Source organism: Rattus norvegicus, chromosome 9 (genome assembly GCF_036323735.1).
Source record: "Rattus norvegicus strain BN/NHsdMcwi chromosome 9, GRCr8, whole genome shotgun sequence".
NCBI lineage: Eukaryota > Metazoa > Chordata > Mammalia > Rodentia > Muridae > Rattus > Rattus norvegicus.
Genome location: NC_086027.1, coordinates 46,483,928 through 46,509,417, shown reverse-complemented (window position 1 = coordinate 46,509,417; position 25,490 = coordinate 46,483,928). Strand labels below are relative to the sequence as shown.

At 51.2% G+C, this 25,490-nt stretch overlaps 1 protein-coding gene across 3 annotated transcripts; it reads right to left on the bottom strand.

Annotated features, from left to right (window-relative positions):
- Window positions 1–1,865: 1,865 nt before the first annotated feature.
- Zap70 (zeta chain of T cell receptor associated protein kinase 70) lies at window positions 1,866–23,813 on the bottom strand. 3 transcript variants are annotated; one of them, NM_001012002.1, is given in 13 exon segments: window positions 1,866–2,245; window positions 3,253–3,365; window positions 3,456–3,596; window positions 3,686–3,878; window positions 4,795–5,001; window positions 5,375–5,558; window positions 5,883–5,934; window positions 6,104–6,147; window positions 6,227–6,311; window positions 6,402–6,540; window positions 13,142–13,302; window positions 13,878–14,288; window positions 23,715–23,813. In NM_001012002.1, coding segments are annotated over 12 exon segments (1,845 nt in total). In that variant the 5' UTR covers window positions 14,280–14,288; window positions 23,715–23,813; the 3' UTR covers window positions 1,866–2,121.
- Window positions 23,814–25,490: the final 1,677 nt, after the last annotated feature.

Here is a 25,490-nt window from a genome sequence, read left to right as displayed (position 1 = left end):
CTGCCAGAATGACAGGTGAGCGCCCTGGCCAGGAACTGAGCCCGCCTTTGCTTTGACGGTGGTGCCACCTCGTGGTGCTCTCTTAGAACTGCAACCTCTTCAGAAGATTCCGTCACTGCCACCGTCCCGCGTGTACTAGACACCCACGCGGACGATGTCTTAATACCAAACAGTAATGCTGACCATAAAGATAAATAAAAATAAAAATGTATTTAGTTTCTTAAACGTTTGTGCAATAATATGTATCATTTTCCAATAGCAAGAGAATTTTAACGCAACTGAAATATTTGCAAAAGGAACCAACTTCCCAAAGCCACTAAAAATCCTACCACTGAGAACATTTTTTCTTGAATTAGAAATTAAAAGTGTTTAAGTTTTAATATTGTTTATGAATTAGCAATACAGCTTACATCCGCAGAAATACAGTCATCTTCTAATGAAAAACATTTATCTTACAATTCTAAAGGCATTGCTAAGGGGTTTTCGCTTGTTTTGGGGAGTTGTTGGGCTTATTTGTTTTTGTTTTTTTTATGTGTGTTTGGAGTGTGTGCTGTTGACACAGGGTCTCATTATGGAACCCATGCTCACACGCAACTTGTGACCTTCTTCCTCAGCCCTGTAAGTGAATCTTAAAGACAAAATGGGGCAGAGTAGGGAAGTGCTCAGTGCTTTAGGGTGCTTCCTGCCTTTCTAGAGGAACCTAGTTCGATTCCTAGCACCAGTGTCAGGCATCAAAACCACCGGAAATTCCAGTTCCTTCGGTCTTCTCAGACACCTGAAAGCTTGTACAATTCACCTCCGAGACACAGACAGACAGACAGACAGGCAGGCAGGCAGGCAGGCAGGCAGGCAGGCAGGCAGGCAGGCAGGCAGGCAGGCAGGCAGGCACCCACGCACGCACGCACGCACGCACAGAATGAAAACGAATAGATCAAAATAAGCTCTGTACCAGAACTAACCTCATTATCTCGGCATTCTCCTGGTTTGACCCTATGTATGTGTCGTCAAGACTCCGGGACTCCTCGCTGCCCTCAACCCCACACAGCAATTCTCCCGTGACCCCCATAAAACTTCCACAGCCTTTCCAGAGCGTCTGGCTTCCCACCACAAATAATAAACTTTACTTTCCCAGAATCCCCAGCAGATCTCACCTCTCATTGGCTCTAAGTATGACACACCCCCGCAGCCCCCCCACCCAATCACTCTGACCCAAGGGAAGGAAGCTTTGGTTTGCTGCTGAGGGAAGAGCCATTCCCGTTGAGGGCGCAGGTGGCACGGTTCGAACCATTAGAATCCTGGCTCCATCCCGCCTCACCTGTTGGGTTATGCCCTCCATTTCTTGGGTAGGGAAACTGAGGCAGTAAGATTTGGGGAGTTCTGCGTGGGGGCTGAACTTGAACTGGCACTCGGGATATGGAGTGATAAACTGGACCCTAGCTGTGACTGCAGAGGGGACGGGGAGCGGGGAGAGGGGAGATTGGTAGCAACAGAGTCAGGACTGTGGGTGTGAGGACCCCCTACAGAGGCCTAAAAACCTGTTTCAGCTGGCTGGGGAGGGGGGCAGGTAGTCTGTAAAATCCTCTCCAGGTGATCCTGGTGTGTAGCCGGTACAGACACACCCGTGGTGTACAATCTACTCAGGGATGCTGAGGGCCCCTGACACACACAGCCCTCAGCCCTCACACCTCTACCTCGTTCACCTGAAGATAAACCCTTCCACAGAGAGGTAAGGATGCCAGTCCTGTCTTCCACGGGGTACCTAGAGGGCGGGGCCTACGCAGGAAATTGTTTGGATTTTCTCACCGTTCCTTTCGATTGCCCAGCCCTTCCCAAGCTCCTGGCCCGGCCCAGAGAAGATGAGAAAGTAAAGAGAAGTGGAGTTTATTCCGATGAATGACAGTGACCCCTGGAGGACTCTGAGCTCCCACAGAAATAGCGGAAGTAGATTTGGGAGCACATACACTCTCGGCCCACTGGTGATGTTTACCAGTGTCCCATCAGCCCCAGCCATGAGGCGGGGAGAATCACATGGGACGGTCGATTGGGCTCCTGAATACAGCCCATCCTGTGCAGAGAGAGTAAGGCTAACTAAGCAAGGCTGAGGGTAGGGAGGCTTGGGGCTCAGCCACATGCAGCCTCGGCCACCTGTTCACACTGTGGGGGTCCCTCTGCCCGGCTAGCCATGCTGTAGTAATAGGTCCTCATTCGTTGTTCCACAGCCACGAAATCGGGACGATCCTCCCACCTGTAGGGAAGACCCAGAACCCAATGTCAGACAGAGGGCACAAAAGTACCGAGGGATGGGGAGTCGGGGCAGACTTTGGGGCTCAGAGGAGGGGGGCTGTTGGATGAGGTCTCCTCGGTGTGAGATGGATGGAATTCCAGGGTACCCAGCCTTAACGAGCAGAGCTCCTGCCTTACAGCTCACAGATAACCAGATAGTGTTGAGAGCTGTCCAGGAGGTACAGAAGGGGCACTGAAGCTCAGAGTGGACAGCACTACCCACAGGGAACAAGGATGTCAAATACAGCCAGGTTGGCTACATGAGGCATGGACCCATCCCTGTCTGTTGGACTGTATCAAATGTCGGAATGTCATATTTCACAACGGCTAGAAGGTGGCTTGTTTGGGTGTCTCACTTGTCATCTGGTAGGAGTGGGGTCTCGTGGCTGGGAGTTAAGTGTATTAAGGATTTGGCTCCAGCACAAGTGGCTTCCCCGTGTCATTGGATGCTGAGTGTTGGCTAGTAGGGGTCGACAATTAAGCACTAACAACACACTAGGTGACAATGTGACTGTGATGGTCTAGTATTCCCTGTGTGCTGGTGATGGCCATAGGCTGCAGTGCAGGGCCAGTGCGTCAGGGAGCCAAGCACAGATGGGAACAGATTAAAGGTAGAGTTGGGGGGCTGGAGAGATGGCTCAGCGGTTAAGAGCACCCAACTACTCTTCCAGAGGTCCTGAGTTCAATTCCCAGCAACCACATGGTGACTCACAACCATCTGTAAAGATATCCAATGCCCTCTTCTGGTGTGTCTGAAGACAGCTACAGTGTACTTATATATATATAACAAATGAATAAATTTAAAAAAACAAAAAAACAAAAAACTTTAAAGGTAGAGCTGGGAAAGGCTGGGACATGGGGGTGACTCTGAGTTGAATACCAAGGTTAAAGGTAGGGCTGATTGGGCATGAGGACTTGTTCTCCAGGCCCAGGGCTGTATGGCTACATCCCCTCCCACCTGGAACTCACTTGTATATCCAGCAGTCACTCATAAGCGCGTACATTTCGGGCGGACACTCTGGAGGGCATTCCATCCTCTTACCCTGCTTGATGAAATCCAGGACCTCAGGGCCCTTCATCTTCTGCTCAGGACAGGGACAAAGGCATGGGTGAGGAGCCAGGGGTCCCTTACCTACCTCCCCAGTCCACCACTGCCAAACTGCCCAGCCTACCTTGTAGGGCTTCTGGCCATAGGAGAAGGCCTCCCACATGGTGACCCCATAGCTCCAGACATCACTGCGGCTGGAGAACTTCCGGAAGTTGATGCATTCTGGTGCGTACCACTTCAGAGGCCACTTCCCTGCAGAACGGGCCTGAGAAGGGGAGAAGCTGCTAGGATAGGAGCCCGGGACCCCTCGCCTACCAGGCACCTCCACCTGGGCACTGCTGGGGTGGCGCTCACTGTGTAATAGCTGTCATCAGCACCCAGTGCCTTGGACAGGCCAAAGTCGCTGATCTTGGCATAGTGCCGATTGACCAGTAGAACATTCCGGGCTGCCAGGTCACGGTGCACAAAGTTCTTCTCCTCCAAATACTTCATGCCCATGGCCACCTGGTGCAGCAGTTCAGCCACGTTGCTCACCGGGATCTCCTCCCTGGGGTGGAGGGGATGGCAGAGTTAGGTTTCCATGGGGCATGGGTGAGGCGGCTGCCATGTAGAACGTCCTCGTTGGCAGTGCCAGATGCTAAGAGCTTTATTAAGTGTTCAATGTTTACAGGAGCCCTAGGCACAGATCCTGCCATCACACCACGGTGCCCGTGGGGAAACAGAGTCAGTAGCTCTTCTTTTCAGTATGAGTGTGGGCATCAGAGTACACATAGGGCAGGCATGTCCATAAAGAAGTAAAGAACTGGCGTGCACTGTGTCTCTCTGTCTCTCTCTGTCTGCTGTGTCTGTGTTTCAGTGTGTGTCAGTCTGTCTGTCTCTCTGTGTGGGTCTATGTGTCTGTCTCTCTTTGTGTTGTCTGTCTCTGTGTGTGTCTGTCTCTGTGTGTTTGTCTCTCTGTGTATATCTGTCTATGTGTGTGTCTGTCTCTGGTCTGTATGTGTGTCTCTGTATGTGTGTGTCTGTCTCTGTGTGTCTCTGTGTCTCTCTGTCTATCTGTCTCTGTGTCTCTCTATCTGTCTCTGTGTGTCTCTATGTCTGTCTTTGTGTTTCTCTGTGTCTGTCTGTCTCTATATGTGTGTCTCTGTATATATCTGTCTGTCTCTCTGTGTCTCTGTGTATGTGTCTGTCTCTCTGTGTATATGTCTATCTCTCTATCTGTTTCTGTCTAACTGTCTGTGTCTGTGTGTCTATCTCTGTCTGTGTGTCTCTGTGTATGTATCTGTCTGTCTCTGTTTCTATGTATCTGTTTGTCTCTGTTTCTTTCTGTCTCTCTGTCTGTATCTGTCTGTGTTTCTGTCTGCCTATGTATGTCTGTCTGTGTGCACCCCCCAATCCTTGTCCCCCTGCCTCCCTCTCTACCCTCCACTCCCCACCACCCCAACCCCCACCATCCCCAGGCTCACTTTTTTCCAATCAGGAACTTGTGCAGTGGCCCGCCTCCTGCCATCTCCATGACCAGCATGAGCGCCTCTGCCTGGCACACGCCGATGAGCCGCACAATGTAGGGGTTGTCGAGCTGATGCATGATCTGGGCCTCCCGCATCATCTCATCCTTGTCAGCTTTCTCTGTGCTCTGCTTTAGCACCTTGATGGCCACGTCGATCTGCTTCCTGCCCAGGCGCATGGCCACAGACACAGCACAGGTGGGAACTGGGCAAGCACAGTCCCGGCCTGGCTCTCTTGTCCTCCTCCCCGCCCCCTAAGTTCTACGTTGTACCCTCTGGACTACCTCAGCCTAAGACACCTTCCCAGGGAATAGCAGTGTCCCCTCTGCTATAACTTCTGGTTAACCAAGCCCTCCGTAGCATAGGCCAGTGTCTCCCTCTCAGGGGTTCCCAGGCTCTCCAGGTAACCATCCAGCATGAGCACGTCCCATCCCATTCTAGAGTCTGCTTCTCGGGCGAATTGTCATGAGACAGACACCCCGGCTCCTACAGCTCCTCTGCTCTGATGCCCACACCGAGGCGGAAGGATCCGTCATACTTGCGCATGCGGTAGACTCCCTGGCGCACTGAGCCAAAGTTGCCGCAACCAAGTTCGATGTCGGCCACGAGGAGGTTCTCTCGCTTCAGGAAGAGCTTCTTGTCCTTGAGTTCCTCGGGGTCGCTGTAGGGGCTCTCGTACACGCTCGTGTCCATGGGCATCGGTCGTGGCTTGTCTAAGCGTGCTGGGTATACATACGGTCGTGCACTCCCAGGTTAGAAAGGGAGGGAACAGGAGAGGGGGTGGAGCACGTAGAGAGCACAAGAAGCTCAGACACACCAGACTCACGGCCATGGGCTGTGATTTTTACCCACCCTCATGTGTCGGTATGCACCAGGAGACACAGGCACGTGGGTGGATGCAATGACTATGAGCATTGCTGTGTGCGGGGCAGACCCCTGGCAATGGCTCTGGCTTTGTCATCTCTCATTAAGTCCCACGGGGCCAGCCAGGGACCCTGCTTTCATCTGGGCATAAGCGCACCCATAGCCCCGCCTCTCCAGCTCACCTGGTTCAGGGGTGTATCCGTCTGAGTTCAGGGTATCAATTCGTCTGTGAGGCTAAAGGTCACAGGGTCAGCAGCAGTCAGCGAAACCCAGCCCTCTCATAAGACCCATGCCTGCCGAGGACATCCTAGGGACAGTCCCCTGCAATCTCTCTTCCACCCCCAACCTCCCTCCACTCATCCTCCCAATGTCCAGTCTCAACGCTGAGGTACCACTGGCTCACCTGAGTGAATGTGGATGGGTGGGCTGGGAGCGTGGGTGCAGCAGCTGTTGGGGAGCAGAAAGAACAGTGAGTATGGGAGACAGGCCTCCTAGCCCTGTCTGCCTCCCGCCTCTCCCCCCTCACCTTCGGCGCTGGCACTGCTGTTGGGACAGACCTCCTTCAGGCGATAAATGAGTCCATCTGCCTTCAGCTTCAGGTACTCCACCAGCTGTGGAAAGCGGGGTCAGGTGGACGCCCCCCCCCCACCTCAAGCTGAGCACAGCAGCACAGGGTTCTCCTGAGAACAGGGGCGGCCTACCTGCCAGAGCGTATCAAACTTGGTGCCTTCGGGGATACAGTACTTGCCAGCCTTGTCCTGGCTGATGAGATAGTGGTACACAGTTTTCCCGTAGACCAGGGACAGCGCATATGTGCCCTGCTCCTTCCGGGGTCTCAGCCTGAAGGGTGGGGGGAAGGGCGTCACTGCTACAGCAACACGGGGGGGGGGGCTTCCTGTGACTCAGTTACTAACACATGCTATGGGCTGCACAGCTGGAACCTCCCGAAGCAACAGCAGAGCGTGGGAAAAGCCACCACTGCTGGGTGTCAGCAAACTTCTGCATCTCACGGTGACCATGGGGGAGATGGGGGAGGAAGCTAAGAGGAGAGGAAACATGTGGTAATCCAAAGGCATTACCAATGGAATCCCTTCCCAGGGGAATACTGATGGCCCACAGTGGAAATGGAACAGTGGAAGTAGGTCACCCAGGAGCTACCTGTTCCTCTATACTTGCTACCCACTGAGAGGCAGTTATCCTCAGGGGGACCCAATCGCGAGGGGTAGATTCAACCATGAAGGACACAGGGGCCTATAATCCCTGTGTGTGCACACATACATACGCACACTGGCCACCATCCCTGTGCACACTCACATGCTTGTGCGCATACACACACACACCACACACACACACACCCCAAACACATACTGAACTGAGAATCACACAGTGGCAGCCCCACATGAAACCCCATGGCAAAATCATTCAACACCTCAAACAACACAGTATAATGGGAGGACTACTTGACCACCAGTGACTGACACTCAGCCACTGTGATAGTTTGAATAAGAAGAGATCCCCCCAAAAGATCATCTAAGCTTGGTCCCCAGATAGTGGAACTGCTTGGGAAGGATTAGGGGGGTGTCCTTGTTGGAGGGGGTGTGGCCTTGTTGGAGGGGTGTGGTCTTATTGGAAGAGGCATGTCACTGTACAAATATAAGAGTCATGTAAGGTCCTTCATTTGGGCACTGTTTCCACCACTCCACTCCATACTCAGACTTTTCATGTCTTAGCCTGGGCCTAATTTGTCCACAACCTGGGTCCCACAACCAGCGCCCCAGCCTATTCTGACCATCTGCACCTGCACTGTAGGCAAGGCTTCCCCAAAGACCTGTTCTACCTGCAATGATCCACAGGTCCTTTCTGAGCAACCTTCTCTACCCTCTAGCTACCCAGACTTCCTCTCCCTTCCTCCAGGGGTTAGCCTAGTGAGTGCCCCTAACTTCCCCATCTATACCCTTTTTTGTAATCCACTAGATTAAGCCTGGGTCCTACAACCAGCACACAGCCTAGTCTAGCCTTCACTGTAGAGGATTCTATGCTTGGTCCAGGATCATCCTTACCTGGCCCCAAACCACAGGACTTTCCCAAGTCATATCCTTTCCATCCAATAGATTTACCCCCACACTCCAGGCTTAGAACAGGAAGCCCGGTCTCCTCTGTCCCCCTGCCTTCATTCCATCCAAGCTTTTTCCAATCTCTAGACCCAACCTTCCCACACACCTTCTCTTCTTCCCCAACCTGCTCTGTCCATAACAAATTCAGAACAAAGGAAGTTCACACGCCCAGATTTCACCACAAGAATACCAATATGAAAGATCAAGCCACTATCTTTTTCTCCAAAACCTACCAATCCTGTAGAAATGCTTGCCAACGAGGATTGCCTACATCAACAGTTCTCAACTCTGGGCTGCAACCCCCTGTGGGGATAGAAAGACCCTTTCATGGGGGTCACCTAAGATCATTGGAAAACACGGATGTTTGCATCACAAACAGTAGCCAAATTACAGTTATGAAGGAGCAACAGAAATAGATTTATGGTTGGGGGTCACCACAACACAAGGCGCTGCATTCAAAGGTTGCAGCATTAGGAAGGTTGAGACTGCCCTGGATGGACTCCGGGACACAGAAGTTAGCCAATCACAAACTTCTTGAAGAATTAAGGAGCTTAAAGATGATGAGATGAAACGGGTCAGTGACGTGCAGGAGAAAGCTTATGGAGAAAAACTGCTGGAGCGATGCCCAGGAAAACACAGCATGGGGGCTGAGGAGAAGATGGAGGCAATCCAGGGCGTGAACAGGATTCAGTCAGGAGATAGAAACACTGAAGAGGACTCGACCTGAAGACAGAACTGAAAAGCCCAACTAGAAAACTCAAAGGAAAGCCATACACTGGAAGGAATCAAGTAGGAGAGAGAGAAAATCAGATCTCAAAGATAGAGGGTCTAGACCACATATGCTAGGAACACACACACACACACACACACACACACACAGACACACAAACCTTTAAAAACAGTAATTTTGGGACACCATGAAAAAAAACCAAGCCCTAGAATGGGGGGCGGGGGAATCTCAAGTTATCGGCATAGATAAATTCTTCAACAAGATCATAGAAGAAAGTTTCCCCAAACTAAGGAAAGACACACCCACACAGATACAGCAGCCTACAGAACACCAAACAGACAAGACCAGAAAAGCAAGTCCTCGGGGCATATCATTAAAACATTAAGTACATATAACAAAGAAAGTGTAGTTAGAGGGGCCAAAGGAAAAATACAAGTCCCATATAAACATCAGCATATATCAGGTTTCCCAGTAAAAACTTTGAGGGCCAGAAGAGCCTGGAACATGCATGCCACAGTCCTAAAAGACTGACTGCCAAACTGTGATGGTTTGAATATGCTCAGCCCAGGGAGTGGCACTGTTAGGAGGTGTGGCCTTGTTGGAGTGGGTGTGGCCTTGTTGGAGTGGGTGAGGCCCTGTGGGTGTGGCCTTTAATTCCCTCACCCTAGCTGCCTGGAAGCCTGTCTTCTGTTTGCCTTTGGAACAAAAGGTAGAATTCTCAGCTCCTCCTGCGCCATGCCTGCCTGGATGCTGCCATGTTTCCACCTTGATGATAATGGACTGAACCTCTGAACCTGTAAGCCAGCCCCAATTAAATGTTGTCCTTATAAGTGTAGCCTTGGTCATGGTGTCTGTTCATAGCAGTAAAACCCTAACCGAGACACAACTTAAAATATACCCAGCAAAACTATCTGCCACAATTGAAGGAGAGAGAAAAAAACTTTCTGCAACATAAACAGCCTTAAAATGTTATAGCTAAGGGCTGATGAGTTAAGAGCACTGGCTGCTTTTCCAGAGGTCCTGAGTTCAGTTCCCAGAAACTACATGGTGGCTCACGACCATCTGTAATGGGATCCGTGCCCTCTTCTGGCATGCGGGTGTACATGCAGCAGAGCATTCACACATTAAATGAATAAATAGATTAATTAATTTTTAAAAAATGTATAGCCAAACTTAAAGAAAACACTGAAAGCCTTATTTGGGGGACAAGGAGAGGACTGAGCATAGCAGACAGATTGTGGAGAGACATACAAAGACATAATTATTAAAACAGAAAATGCCACTGAGAACACAAACAAGAACAAAAATCAACGATGTGATGGCCACAATGAACACATTCTAATAATAAATATCAATACCCTCAATTCTCCAATCAAAATACAGACTGACTGCATGGATCAAGAAACGGAAATCCATCTCTCTGCTGCCTACAAGAAACACATCTTAGTTTTAAAGCTAGGCACCTCCTTAGCGTTAAAGGATGGACAGAAGAGTTCTAACCAAATAGGACCAGGGAGCAAGCAGGCATTTCCATCCTCATAGTGGATGACAAAGGTTCACCAGGAGAACCTGCCGGGGTCTCCAGCCAAAGCCAGCCTCAGCTAATTGTCCAGGCGCTTGACCATCCTCTGAATGAGTCCCTGCCCCTCGTGATACCACTGTTGAATTGTGTTTGTTTGCCAGCCCCAGTACCGCCCCCGTCACGCCCCACCCCGCAGCTCCTGCCACGCCCCCAGCCCACCGGCGCCATGCTCCCACCAGCACTGATCCTACGAGCTTCTTTGATTCACCTGTTGGCTCTGATTTTTCAGAGATTTCTCTTATCTCAGTTGACTACTAGCTCTACGCCTGTCCTAATCAACTTTTTTTTTTGTTGCGTAAAACCTTTGCAGGCTTCACCTTTGGTCAGTACATTTTTGCTAAACAGCAACCAGTCAGAGCCAGTCAGTCTCTGCGCACCTGCTCCTCAGGCTGGGGAAGTTTTATGTCAACTTGACACAAGCTAAAGTCATCTGAGAGGAGAGAACCTCAACTAACAAAATGCCTCCCATAAGATGGGGCTGTAGGCAAATCTGTAGCACATTTTCTTAATTAATGATTGAGGGGGGAGGGCCCCATTGTCCGTGGGACCATGCCTGGGCTGATGGTCCTGTGTTTTATAAGAAAGCAGGCTGAGCAAGCCGTGGCGGAGCAAGCCAGTAAGCAGCACTGCTCCATGGCTCCCGCCTCCCAGTTCTTGCCCTGTTTGACTTCCTGCCCTGACTTCCTTTGATGGTGAACAGTGATTTGGAAGCATAAACTAAATAAACCCTTTCTTCCCAAGTGGCTTTGGTCATGGTGTGGCAAGACATCGACGTTAACCCTAACTAGTACAGCCTACTGAATCCCAGCCAAGCTGACCTAAGTAGAATTGCTCAGAGGCCTCACAAAATTGTAAACATGGTGGGGTTAGAGTTAGTAGATTGATCGCTTCTCGGCCTTTTGGCTAAGATCAAGTGTAGAGTTAGTAGATTGGAGGACAGTTTGTTACACTGCAAAAGCTAACTGATACAAATGCAAAGGTTTCCTCTTAGGCGGGATGGGGGAGATGCTCAAGCTACTTTATTCAAAGGTTGTCTTCTCTGGTTGGAGAGATGGCTCAGCAGTGACAGCACATACTGCTCTTGCAGAGGGCCCAAGTTACCTCCCCAGTCACCCGCATACATGTGAGCATCACAGCACAGATACCCATGTATTTACATAATTAGAAAGAATACTTTTTAAATTAAAACACACACACACACACACACACACACACACACACACTGTGCTCTAAGTTGAACCTCATCTCTTTTCTTAAACTGTGGTCCTGGGGACGGAACTAAGTACACGCTCTAACACTGGGTATGTTCCCAGCCCCAGAAAAATTATCATTAATCAGAAATTAAGAGCTATCTCAGGGCTGCCTGGGAATACATCTCAGTGACAGAGTGCTTGCCTACAGTAGGCAAAGTCATGGGTGTTGATATCAGGAACTGCTTTTGCCTCCAGCAGTGATGTCACCTGGTCACCTGGGCATCTGTTGCCATGGCAATGGCCATACATTCCCAGCATACCTTTGGTTCAGTTCCCACCTTTACCTGGGAGCAGTTACATCACATTTCAAATAAAAGGCAGATCTTTCCTGCCCCCTCTCACTTCTCTTTCTCTCCCTTCCTCTCTCTTTTCTTTCTCTCTCTTCTCCCTCTCTTACCCTCACCTTTGTCTCTGCTATCCCAATAAACCTTCTCCACATGAGACCATGTTGGCCTGGTGTGGTTTGCCCAGATGTGAGCCGCGATTTCTATCCCAACAGTGGGTTCAATCCCCACATTGTGAAGATGGAAAAACACCTCCCTCAAAAGCACTAGAAATATCCCTCCAATTTATATTCCAACTGTTAGGTAGAATAAATATTATAAATGCATACATGCATATATATGTGTTGTTAAATAACTGTGTGTACATATACATTTTTAAATATTTCTTATTACTATTTCATTATTTAATTTTTGTTTTCAATACGTCCCAACCACAGTTCCCTCCTTCATTCCTCCCATTTCCATCCCACCCTATCTCCCCTCTCCCTGAGATCCACTCGATTATTATTTTTAATTATATGTATGGGAGGTGGGCAATGTGTGTGTGAGTGCAGGTGCCTGTGGAGGCCAGAGGTGCTGGACCGGCTGGAGCTGCAGTTACAGGGGAATGTAAGCCACCCCGTGGGTGCTGGGATCACCCCACTGATCCATCTCTCCAGCCCTGTATACACATTCTTCCCTATCTCCCAACAGCAAAGTCCGAGAGAGAACTGTATCTCTAGGGAGACCTGTAGGCTTTCTGCACAGACCTCACGTGTGGTGGAAATCAAGGGTCAAGGGTCAGTTCCTCCAAGTGGATCCTGGGAAAGGAACAGCCCTGGGGGAGGAGGTAGAGCAATGATTCATCCCAGCAGCACCCAAGAGAAGAGTGGCACTAGGGACTGTCCCTCAGGCTACTTGGTGTAAACACTGGGGTTTTCTCCTACTGGATGCCTGAGTGACTGACTGACAGCTGAATAACATTTATACACCATACACTCACATCCAAGCAAGAAAGTAGCCCCCAGCCGGGCTTTCGAATGAATGCCCAGCAGAGCTTCACAGAGTCCCTGACCATAACAAACTCAGGAATAGCTGCGTGAACCCACACGCACAAAGACACGGTCACACAAGGAACAAGGACTGCTACTGCTTTGCATGGATCAATCCTTGATCCTCTACACAGGTCTCGGGCAGATACTGCTGGCACCTGTAGAACCAATTGCTTCCACATCCTCCCTGTCTAATCCATATCCTTGCCTGCTACCCAGCACAAGTCCCATAGCCTGCAGGCGGCAAAAGCTAGGCTCAATATAGGTGCACCAGTTCTGGAGTCCTTCCAGTTCACTGTGAGGACGTCACCGTAGTAAAGTACCTCTGCGCATGTGCACACAGACACATTTGCTCTCCGAGCCCACGTGCACACGCTGGTCCGCCCACCTGGCTCCCAGGATTTCAACCCTGGCCCCTCATCAACTGGATCCCCTTGCCCCACATACAGGAACTTGCCGTCGGTCTGCTGGCCAGAATAGAGTTTGCGCTCAGCCTCCTCGCGAGTCAGGCTGCTGTGGTACCAGGGCATTCGCTCGTGGGCTGTGGTAGCAATGAGCTTCTCCACCTGTGGGGCCTGGCTGATGATGGCCTGCTCTAGTGCATCACCCTGAGAAGGAAGACAGAGGAGTGTTATGGGAATGGCCAAGTGGCCAGCCACCAGAACCCACTTGCTTGCTCCCTGGAAGAGAAACCCACCCACCTAGGCACCACTAACCTGTGTCTGCAAGTTGTTGGGGGAACCTCCACCAGGTCTAAGGTCTCCTTCCTAATACAGCCAGAGAGGCACTGTGGCCAGGCCTCACCTTCTAGCCCAGTTTGAAGCTCATCAGCTTCAATTTCTGGCTCAAGCATACATAGCACATGCATACAGCCCATAGTCCCTGTCTGCCATCCAACTGTAGGCCATAGGCCTGCCCTTCATGGTCTTCTCTGGCACCTTCAAGCACCACAGCATCACTCAGGCTGCGCAAGACAAGCTGCCACCAAGTCCGGACCCACACGTCCTCCTTCCAGGTCATGGGGTCAACTAGGGCCTCAGCATTCTGTCGCTTCCAAATCCCAGGCCTTGGAGCATCTTGCAAGCCAGTGAAGACACAGCATCAGCTCCCATGGGGCCAGCAATCCTCTCTGGAAGCCACGCCACTCCCATGCCCGGCCACGCCCCTCTGGCCACACCCTCACCTCCAGTTTCCAGGTCTGGCGCACGTAGTCCCGCACCATAGCATCGCGCAGGCAGTCGAAGACCCCGGGCTGAGGCTCAAGTCCCGGCGGCCGGTTGCATGGCTTACGCAGATTGCAGGGCAGTCCGTCGGGGTCCTGCGAGTAGAACTGGCAGAGCTCGGCCGGGCCGCAGTGCGCCTTGCCGCCCGCGATGGCGTACGTGCCATTGAGTTGGCGCTCGATGGGGAAATGGTGGAAGCGCACGTCGTGTACTAGCGACAGCACGTAGCCGCCCAGCGAGCGCAGGCACTGGCGCAGGAGGAACAGTCCGTCGGCCATGCCTGCCAGCTTCAGGTGCTCCTCGGCCTCGGCCCGCGAGATGCTTCCGTAGAAGAATGGCAGATGCGCCGCGGGGTCGGGCATCGCTGGGCCCTGTGGGTGCAGAGGCGTTGCAAGGCTGTCAGGGAGTCTCATCTTTGCACAGGGGTCAGTTCCAGAGAGGAGCTGTCCTGTCACCTATCCAAGTCCGTAACCCACTTCTGACTTTTTCCGGGACCTGTGCACAGCATCCAGACACCCGGAAGATTCCCAGGTCCCTTTATTTCCCAAACACATGTTGCCTTTTTTTTTTTTTTTTTTTTTTTTTTTTTTTTTTTTTTTTTTTTTTTTTTACATTTCAGGCTGAAGGTAGTAAACCAGAAATGCAGGTCATTTCCTTCCCTTTCGAAGGCGGCGGTCAGTAGTGTGATAGAGAGGAGTGACCATTACTGTAACAGATTGAAGTCTGGACTTTTAAGAATGATGTAAGAGAGAAAAAAAACATTACCATGGCTAAAAGGGCCTCTTCCAGCCCAGAGCATGAGGATAAGGAGGAACCATCTCCTCAAAAAAACTTTTATCAGGGAAGTTGGGCGCTGTTGGCACACACCTTTAATTCTAGCACTCGCCAGGCAGAAGCAGGTAGATCTGTGAGTTCGAGGCCAGCCTGGTCTACAGAGGACAGCCAAGGCTACACAGAGAAAGCGAGTCTTGAAGAAAAAAAAAAAAAAAAAAAAAAAAAACAGGAGGGGAAAATGTAAGGCGCAGCAAGGCTAGCCTTCCTGGCTGCACAGAGGACTCCCTTGGCCTTCCCTTTGCCCCGGTCCTCTGCCTACCTGAACCAGCTTCGGAAAGTATGAACTAATCTGACTCTCCATCCATAGAAAGATGGTTAAGAGTCAGGATTTAACTCTAATGTTAACGGCGATGCAGCCATTAGGACAAAACGGGTGTGTGGTTGGGGGAGAGAGTGAAGGAGGGAGGCAAGACAGGCATGGTGGCTCAGGTCTGTTACCCCAACATTTGGAAGGCTGAGTCAGGAGGGTCAAATGAATTTAAGGTCAGCCTAGGATGAATGGATGGACGAGTGGATGAGTGGGTGGGTGGATGGATGGATGGATGGATGGACAGACACATAGATGATAGATCTGAGATAGATACATAGATGATAGACAAATCTGATAGATAGATAGATAGATAGATAGATAGATAGATCTGAGATAAATAGATGGTAGATAGATACATACATACTAGATGAATCTTAGGTAGACAGACAAATGGACAGACAGACAGACAGACAATCTGATAGGCAAGTAATTTTAAATTGTCTACCCTGAACTCCCTGAAGGGCTGCTAGTGCCCTGTACCTTGTTCAGGCTTGGGTTACAAGAGTGTCTGAATTAATCAAAACTCGGTGTGCATTAGGATTCATTGTTATCTGCTCTGTCCAGAAGAACCACAGAACACAGAGCCCCAACTGCAGATCAGGCCATGGTGGGCACAGAGAAACATCTCAAGGACGCACAATGGATGCAGAAGGACAGGTAAGAAGATTGTCAATTCTTGCTATGCACAGTAGTTCTAGAAAAATCTCCACAAACACTGAATTATGAGCACTGAAGATCAAATGCACACTTAGATGCCCTGGTCATGTGGTCAATTTGTAGCCAATGGGGATGGGGCTTGAGTGGTTGGGGGCGGGGTCTCATGTAGCCCAGGTTGGCCTCAAACTATGGTGTTAAGACTGTTTGAACTCTTGATCCTCCTGCCTCCACCTCCTCTGTACTGGGAAAATAAACCTGCATCAATACACCAGACTTAAAGGTAAGGCCTAGGCAGGCCTTGAACCTGGGGTCCTCCTGTCTCATCTCATTGTCTTCAGCATTTGCCTAATAGCATTGGGTTCCCATCAGAGCCAGCTGTAGTGCGCGCGCGCGCGCGCGCGCGCGCGTGTGTGTGTGTGTGTGTGTGTGTGTGTGTGTGTGTGTGTGTGTATGTGTATGTGTGTGTGTGTTGTGCATTTCACAACACCTGATTGAGTACACATTGTTGGGCTGGATCTGGATCTGTCACAGAGCCTCTGCCTCAGATGGGAAGACCCAAGAAATGTACCACCCCAAAGGAACAAGAAGCAGAGCCCTTACTACTCATGCTCCGTGGAGATGTGACTCAATAATTCTTTCCGTCCAGTGTATGTCTGAAAACATGGGGGAAAACACCATATTATTTTGAAGGTTGCAAAGTTTAGCCAGCAGGTGAATTCTCAAATGCGGAATCTGTGAATAATGAGGGCCGATCTCTCTGATAAGCGGAGCAGAATGTGAGCTGCAGAATCCAGGGCCGAATATGAGACGACCATTCATTCTTTCCACTCTCAGTATATTCTCGCTTTTCTGCAATGTTGTAAAAAACATTAGCTCATCATAACAATTTCCTGTTACCTACTGAGCTGACCCAGAAAGAACTGAAAGCGATTCAGTGTCCTCCTTAGGCACATAAAGGCACCAGAGTACAAGGACTGTCTGCTAAGAGTGTCCAGGGATAGAAGCAGAAGCTGAAGAAGATACTTGGGTGGAGCAGGCCGAGGCCTTGGTCTGAGCAGCCATTGGGGCTGCTGATCACATGACACAGATGCATGATGGGAAGCCAGGGACTGCCCTGCCCACAACAGTTAGTGGCAAGGAGTGATCAGAAACCCAATCCTTGTCTTTCCACTGGGACAAGGGTGGTTTCCAAACTGTCCTGGTGACACACAACTTGTGATCTCAGTACTCGGGAAGCTGAACCAAAAGGATTGCGTTCCAGGCCAGACTGGGATGCAGTTAAGATCAGCTGAGGTAGTGAGACACTGTCTCAGAAAACCAAAAAATGAAAGGGAGAGAAGGGAGAGAGGGAGGATCCTTTAATGTTCTAAATTATTGTGTTTTATGCAATATGAATGTTTTGTGTACGTGTATGTCTGTAGATAATATATGTGCCCGGGGGCCCCAGAGATCAGAAGAGGGTGGGAGTTATAGACAGTTATGAGTCCATGCGGATGCTGGGAATAAAACCCAGGTCCTTTGGAAGAGCAGCCTCTTCACCACTGAGCCATCTCTCCAGCCCCCAAGAGAACCTTTTTAAAAAGAGTCTTTTAAGAGAGTATTTCATGAGACTACTTGAAACAAGTCACCAGGTTACAGGCTCCTTGGGGGAAAAAAATAGAACCGGATATAAACCCCCATGGCAGTTTTATAGCAATCTTTATTCACAAGTGGCAAACGCTCAGGGTGGTGTAAATATTTCTCAACAGGTAAAGAGAAGCAGGTGCCTGCGGTGTAGCCCGCGCCGCGGCGAGCAGAGTGAGCAAAGCGGAGTGGCTGCAAACCCGGCTGCAGCATGGAGACCCTGTCAGTGGCAGCAGGTGGGGCCCCACTACAGGGGACTGAAGGAATTGGGGAATAGTCTACAGTTTGACAAAAGTAGCAGTTTCTTGCCTGCACACATCTGTCAGATCAGACCTCTTCCAGGGGCGGCCTGAAGACATCAGTGGATGTAAACTACCTCCATTTTTTAAACAAAGGGTGAAAAGAGTTCACACACTCAGTAAGATCAGAAGCAGGAAAACTGCTAGTGGGTCAGGTCGGCTTCCCGCCCGTCTCCATCTAGCTGACTCCTATTCCAGCTCTCACCCATCCTGCGTCCTGCTCCACCCGGCTAGGGTGAGACCAGGCAAGCGCCTGCTGCTCCATGCCAGGTTCTCGGGGGAATGGGTGTCATGTCCCCTCCCTTCTGTAGGTTCTCAGGGGAATGGGTGTCATGTCCCCTCCCTTCTGTTTGGTCTCATGTCCTTTCAAAGTCTCTGCTTGACCCCTTCAGCCCTTAAACTTCCTATTCATTCTCTCTCTCTCTCTCTCTCTCTCTCTCTCTCTCTCTCTCTCTCTCTCTCTCTCCTTTTCCAGTCTTGCCCCCTTACTGGGTCACCCTGCCCTAGCTACCCAAGCTGTACACGCATCTCCCCCAAGTCATATCTCTACCCTGAGATTGGTTTTCGTCACCACCACCTCCTTTGATCTCCACTAACAGTTTCTATTAATACAAACAGATCCAGACCTCACCTGCAGACTGAATGACTGTGGTTAGCTGAGCTCTCCACTGTCTCTTTCCATTTGAGCTGAGCTCTGAGCACTGCAAGTTGCTCCTAGTGATTCTGTCACCATGGCCTCCTTTGCTCAAGAAACTACTGAGGCTCCCTCGTTGGATCAAAATTCCTCTGCCCTCTGCTCCAGCCAGCCTGGGTTACTTGCTTCGCTTCAGACCTACTTCCAGATGTCAGTCCATGCAGGACTTTACTGAGTGTGCCCTCCCCCCTCCTCTTTCTCTTTCTCTCCTCTCCCTCCCTTTCCCTCCCTCTCCCTCCCTTTCCCTCCCTCTCCCTCTCTCCTCTCCCCTCCATGTCTACCCTCTCCCCAGACCCAGCCAGCCATTCCTGGAGATTCCTAAGGCTGCTCTACAGAGTATGAGGCTGCAGGATAAGGCAGCAAGGGTAGAGGAGTGAGGACATATTCTGGGGAGGGGGGGGTCTCTGGAGCAGGAAACTGTGGCAGGAAGCTGTCAGTCACGTGGTTTGAGCAGCTTTGACCCACATGGCCACAGGTGCAGCCTGGGTAGTCGGGTGTTGGTTATAGAAAAGAAGCTGAAGAAGGTTGGTTCTCAGGGGTCTAGTCCAAGGCTGCAAGCCAAGACTGGCATCTCAGACCAAAGGCCAAGGTGGCCCAGAGGTAGGAGTTCACTGTTTCTCCTCTATTCACTGTCCTACTAATGTGACAGCCATTGTGACAATCACGTCCTGCTGACAGGTAGCCAGCCCAGGGCTGCCTGCATCCACCTCCCTGGCTTTTCTGGTTCATTCTCCTATTCATACAACATAGGAACCAAGTCTTTAGGGATACTGTAGCCAGAGATGCCGAGACTAGAGGAAGATGACAGAAATAGGCAGAAGATGAAAGGCCAGGGGCAAAATGTTAGCACAAGTCTTTATCTCCGGCCTGCAACCAGGCCAGACTAGTGTGGCATAGCTGCTCCCAGGGTCCCGCTCACCTGTGGCCTCCCAGTGCAAACCTAGACTCAGAGCCAGCACAACACCTCTCATTCAGACCAACTGTCTGTCCTGAGTGTGTCTTTAAGCCCACCAGGACCAGGAACTCTGTCTGGGCTGACCCAAGGGCCTCATGAGGGGAGGAAGCAGGCAGGGCTTGGGTTAAGAAGCCTACTATGGTCTTTCCTCTTTCCCATCCCAAGATTATCTCCCACCACACCCTCTCCTTCAGTGCCCTGAGACATGACAGTGAAGCCAGAGTAAATGGACATGTCCAGGTTGGACACCTACTCGCCACGGCTGTGTTCAACTCTGCAAAGTGGTTATTGTGCCATCAGCGACCTCACTGCATGGTCTACACGTTCCCATATGACTCTTCCCACAGCAAATCCACAGCACAGTAAGGCCGAGAATGGGAGAATCTCATCAACAGGAGGTTCCCCTCCATCTTCCAGGAGGGAGAGCTTGCCAACGTGGACTCTACTGGTGTCTTCAACCCCATGAAGAAGGTCAAAGCAGCACTTGCAGCCTGGAGCCAGGAGGGTCATCATCTCTGGCCCCTAGGCTGATGCCCCTCCATGGACATCACAGGAAGCTCGACTCACTCAGGACCATCAGCACTGCTTCCTGCAACACCAACCGCTCAGCCCCCTGGCCAGTGTCGCCCATGGACAACCTTGACATTATTCAGGGACTCACGACCACATTCCACACTGTCACCACCACCCTCTGGGAAACTGTGAGCAAGAACGCCATGTCTAGAACATCATCCCTGCCATCCCATGGCACAATGAAGGCTGTGAGTCATCCCAGAACTAAGCAGGAAGTTCACTGGTCTTCAGTGTTCCTACCCCTATTGTGAATCTGACCTGACCCGACCCGCCTGTAGAAAGTCGTCATCTCCCGCTGCTTTAACAGAGATGCATATTCCTCTACCTTCGACACTGGGGCTTATATCGGCTTCAGCAACCACCATGTCAAGATTATTTCCTGGTATAACAAAGTCTAACCACTCAGCTATATTCCCAGCCTGCCGCCACACACACCTTACCTTCTTTACATTTTTTTTTTTTTCAGAGCTGGGGACCGAACCCAGGGCCTTGCGCTTGCTAGGCAAGCGCTCTACCACTGAGCTAAATCCCCAGCCCCACACCTTACCTTCTTGAAACGAAGCCTTTCTATATACCAATCCTCCTGCCTCTGCCCTGCAAGTGCTGGGATTACTGGCATGTGACATCGCACTCGGTCTGCAGACTTTCTCTTACTTATCCAGAATCACTGTGTCTCTGTTCTAGCCCCCTGTGCTCTCCCCCCATGCTCTCCCTCCCCCTTAGGCCCCATAGCCTTCACCCAGAGTCCCTCTGAAGCCACGATTGCTTATTCCTAGGCCGCAACGAGCTCCTCACGACAGACACAGAACTGGGATTTGTCACTCAGCAGAGTCCCATCTCCATTATACGATAACCCGTCTTGATCATACGATATGCACCAGTGACCGCAGTTACCTGTACTAAGCATGCCATAGAAGGCAACAGGCTCCTCCCTGGTTTTCCAGGAGAGATTTGCATCCCAGGGTCTCAGATCTCCTAGAGAATGGTGGCGTGGACCTGACCTGAAAGCTGGGCTCACCACTGCTCTGAGACAGGGCCGAGAACGATGTTCAGAGCTGCTGAGCTGCTGCCTGCTTCCTTCCTGTGCTAACAATCCACTCTGCCTGCCCTCCAGCCACAGGGGCCTGCTCAGTCTACTTGCTCAAGCCCCTGGGTTTGGGATGCAACAATTACGATGTCCAAGTTCAGGGTCTCGGCACTGCTTATATAACCCCTTCCTCCACTCCAATAGTGTCTGTACCCTGACCTCCCTCTAGCACAGCCTCTCCATGGTTTTCCACTCCAAGCCCATCTTTCTGGGCTTTACCACTAAATATGATACACATGTATCAATATGTTGACATCTTGGTCCCTTGCATGCTGCGTTTACACTGTTGCTAAACATCTGAGAGCCAAGAAGATCTACAATTGCCCGTGATGAACAGGGACACCCCTTCAAGAGACAGGCAAGAATGAGGGTCACAGGAAGGGCTGAGAGTAGGCAGCCTGGGGGCTTCACCCTCTAGCACACAGGGCTGAGAAGACCGGCTCAGGAGCCTAAGCCAGCCATGCCCTTGTCCTGACTTTATGCTCCAGGATTCCAGCTGCCCCTCTCTGCCAGAACGTTTCCACCATCCTTCCCAGGATGCACCAGGTACCTAGGAGGGGGAGCCTTCCACAGCCCCCACCTCCCACCTCCCAGCCTTAATGGTCACTGTCTGTCACTCTTTCTATGACTTCTCTGAGCCTGGCTCCTCCAGGCCCACCCCACAGCAGCCCCCTTTCCATCATAGCCCTTGCTCCCTCCCACACAGAGAACGAGGCCAGCTTCATTACAAGGCCATGGGGCATCCTTTAGGATCTACTCCGCTTAACCTGTTCCTCAGCACCATTGCCGCCTGGGAACTGTTACTCCCATTCCTCAGCTGGGGAAACTGAGGCTCAGAGAAGCTGGTGTCAGGCTCCCAACCTGACCCACAGTTACACAGGCCCAACAGAAACCCACACTGATGTTTCCAACTAATACCATGCAGAGCGGAATGCAGAGCTCTGAGCCGAGTCCCTGGGGACTCCATGTCCCCACAGACCCCAATGTTGCCATTGAATTACTTGGCAAGGCCTTGAGTGCCCAGCTGCTGGGGCCAGAGACGGTCTCAAATCCAGCTCGCGGGGTTGGGGATTTAGCTCAGCGGTAGAGCGCTTGCCTAAGAAGCGCAAGGCCCTGGGTTCGGTCCCCAGCTCCAAAAAAAAGAACCAAAAAAAAAAAAAAAAAAAAATCCAGCTCGCTGAGCATCTGTTAACTGATGTGACAATGTCCCTCCAGCCCTGTAGTAAGGTTAGAGCCACAGCCCAGCCTCCACTCACTGGATGCTGGGAACTGCATGACCCTTTAAGCAAGGCAGCTTCTGCCCTCCGGATCTCAAGCCACGGTAAAAGAAAGGTAGGAAAAATCAAGAATCGGGGTGACCCAGGACAGGGTCCTATAGAGTTGAGGAACTGGTGAGGGAGGGGCTGGACGGTAGGGAGGGGTGTTTGATGACATTCTTGGCATCTACCCATTGCATGCCTGCATTGCCCAAGTTCATACCAAAAATATCTCCAGACACTGGCATCCTCTGGGGACAGGTGACATCAGCTGACCCTAGATCAGCATGACTCCCTCCCTTGATCCTTGGGCCTGAGCAGGGGTGGTGTGCATGGGGTGGTCCAGATGCTACAGCCCCATAGAAGTTTCCGGAATCTGTGGTCAGGGCCTGAGACCCTCAAGAGCTAATGATAACAATTAGCCTAACAACCAATTAGTTATACAGCACCTACTATGTCCCTGAACACAGGTGAGGTTCCTCAAGCCCCACAAGGACTCTGGGAATGATGTGTCAGATACAGAAACTGTGAAAGCACAGAGAGGTGAGGTGACTTGCCCAAGGTCACACAGCAATAAGTAGCAGGCAGATCTAGATGGACCCAGGCCCCTGGCCCTAAAAGTATAAGCGTCAATACCATCCAGGCTGCTGGCCCACCAGGGTACCTGCTGGGGTCGCACAGGTGAGACTGAAGGTCAGGTGGGAAGTGAAAAGAAACTTTGGGTTTGTCAGAGGAACCTCAGCAGGTGGCACCTTACATCTTCCAACCTAGGACTTGATGACCCCCATCTTTCAGCAAGGCCCCAGTAAGCACCTACCGTGTGCCTGATGTCCTAGCTAAGACAGGAGCAAGGAATGTGGCTGTTCACCATACGGACCCTGCTGTCTGAGATATTCCTCCAGCCTCTTAGCCAACAAACAAGGCAGGCACTTAACAGGCAGCCAGATCTGTGTCTGCTTGGGTTACAGGCACGCAAACCCAGGCTCAGAGAGGCCAAGAAACGTCCTATGGATACACAGCTACTGAGCGGAAATTTAGTGACTGGTTCTTTTGCCCCAGCCTTCAATATGACCTGTCCATGAGTGGAACAAGAGCCACTGGCATTTTGTTGTCCAGGCTCAGAGGCCTATTGTGCCAGCCTGCCGGCACCCCTTGAGTGACCTGTTTCCCCAGGGGCACCTACTCGCTCCACCTTCAGCCAGACACCACCCAGTTCAGTCCCTTAAATCCTCCTGAGTTAAAGCCATCACTCTGTCCTAGGCCAGTCCAGGAGGCAGGCTACCTTCAGGATGGTTCCATCTGGGCTGCCTTAGCAGGTGATATGTGGTCAAAGTCAGGAGGCCACTTGAAGTCTCTCCAGTCCCCACCACTTGGGCCTACACAAGCCCAGCCTCAGGTCCCTGTGGGCCCCACCCTCGTCACACAGAGATAAGACTAAGGGACTGACATCCACTCACACTCCCTCCACCTGGGGCTCCAGTCCCCAAAAACCAAAGGGCGGCCACTCACCTGGACACCCTCGACGCTACCACAGCTCACAGAGCACGGCAGGGCCTAGCCGCAAGGCCTGCTGTCCCTGGTGCACTTTTTCTCACCAACACTTTTCTCTGCTGCTCAACCTATTTCCTTGATGCGAAGACAGGAAAGAGAGCTGTGTTTGAAGTTGACGTCAAAGCAACAAAATGCTGTGTGGAAGGAAAATCACAGGCCACATTCTCCTGGCGGGGTACAGCACATTTCCGGGGTCATGCAGCATCAGTCGCAAGGGGTTGGGAACACAAAAGGAAGGCGGGGATTGTAGCAGTCAGGGATCCTGGGCAAAGCCTGCTGCCCACAGTAAGCCCCCATCTGAGAATGGGGCAGGGAAGACCCAGAGTGTTGGGAGGACAAGTTCTGGAAAGGAGGGGTCCCTAGAATGTTCCTGTCCTGGTTGGGGTTACTGTTGCCATGATTAAACACTGTGTCCAAAGCAAGTTAAGGAGGAAAGGGTTTATTTGGCTTACACTACCACAACTAATCAACAAATGAAGTCAGGGCAGGAAAACAGGGCAGGAACCTGGGGGCAGGAGCTGATGCAGAGGCCAGGGAGGTATGCTGCTTACTGGACTGCTTCCCATGGTTTGCTCAGCCTGCTTTCTTCTAGAACCCAGGACACCCAGCCTAGGGATGGCCACCCACCATCAGACTGGCCCACGCTGCAATCTCATAGAAGCATTTTCTCAATTGAGCTTTCCTCTCAGATAACCATAATATGTGTCCAGGTTGATATGAATCTAGCCAGCACAGTGCCCAATTTCTTGGAAGCATACTGAAGCAGGCCTCTGCTGGAACCCTAAAGGCAGGCTAAAGCCCTAAAGCTGGGGTTGGGGAGGGGTGAGTCCACTGGGACTTCAGAGCTAGTCTGGTGTTCACCTAGAAAAAGCCAAGATGGCAGGGCTGTTTTGGAGGGGCTCTGGGAAGAATTGGCTCTAGCGTTGGGGCATGAAGACAGGGGTCCCCCGACATTCACACACTCTAGTCTAGCCCCACACAGGACTCCCATCCTGGCCATTTCCCATATCTAGACCACAGCAGAAATGTGCAGTACCCACTCCAGTGCCCCAAGTCCTCTGGGGCTCCCTCCCCCCTGCCACCTTCTTGATGCTTAGGCAGATGCCCTGGAAGGTGTTCCTAAGCGCAGACACCCTCCCCAAAAGAGTCTCTCTCACACGACCATTGGCTTCTGGGTACCCCATTCAGGGTCTCCTCTTCAGTTCCTCCTCACAGGGCATCTACCATGATCACCTTCCCAAAGCCCCTCCCCATTCAGGAGAAGGCTTCTGGCTTGGATCCACTTCCCTTTCTCTACAGATACAGTGAGATCCCAGGGTCAGTGTCTCTGCATGCTAGTGTTTTGTTACTATAGTAAGAGAAGAAAGCCTGCAGACTAAGTCCACAGACCGGGGAAAGAACTCAGAGTGTTGGAATCACATATAGTAGCAAAGAACCAGCCAGACGCTGGTTCACAATTACATGTGAACTTTAATCCATTTTCCAATGAAGGATGTAAAAACTAGAGTCAAACAACAGATATAATCAATGGCTCAGCACTTAGGAGGAGGAAACAGAAGGAAGAACTTTCCACAGGTTGGAGACCAACCTGAGTTAGTAGGAGACCTTAACTCAGAAAACAAGAAAGGGCCTGGTGTGACACACTGCTTTAATCCCAGCACTCAGGAAGCAGAGGCAGGCAGATCTCTGCAATTTCGGGCCCAGCCTGGTCTATACAGAGCATTCCAGGGTAGC

Bases quoted from the DNA above. Each gene is read 5' to 3' on its own strand.
- Zap70 (XM_006244761.5), bottom strand. From the start codon at position 20,819: ATGCAAATCTCTCCTGGAAAACCAGGGAGGAGCCTGTTGCCTTCTATG. The intron at 6,148-6,226 runs GTGAGGGGGGAG...GCTCCCCAACAG, and splicing joins CAGCAGTGCCAGCGCCGAAG to CTGCTGCACCCACGCTCCCA. The intron at 3,879-4,794 runs GTGAGCCTGGGG...CCTCCACCCCAG, and splicing joins AAGTTCCTGATTGGAAAAAA to GGAGGAGATCCCGGTGAGCA.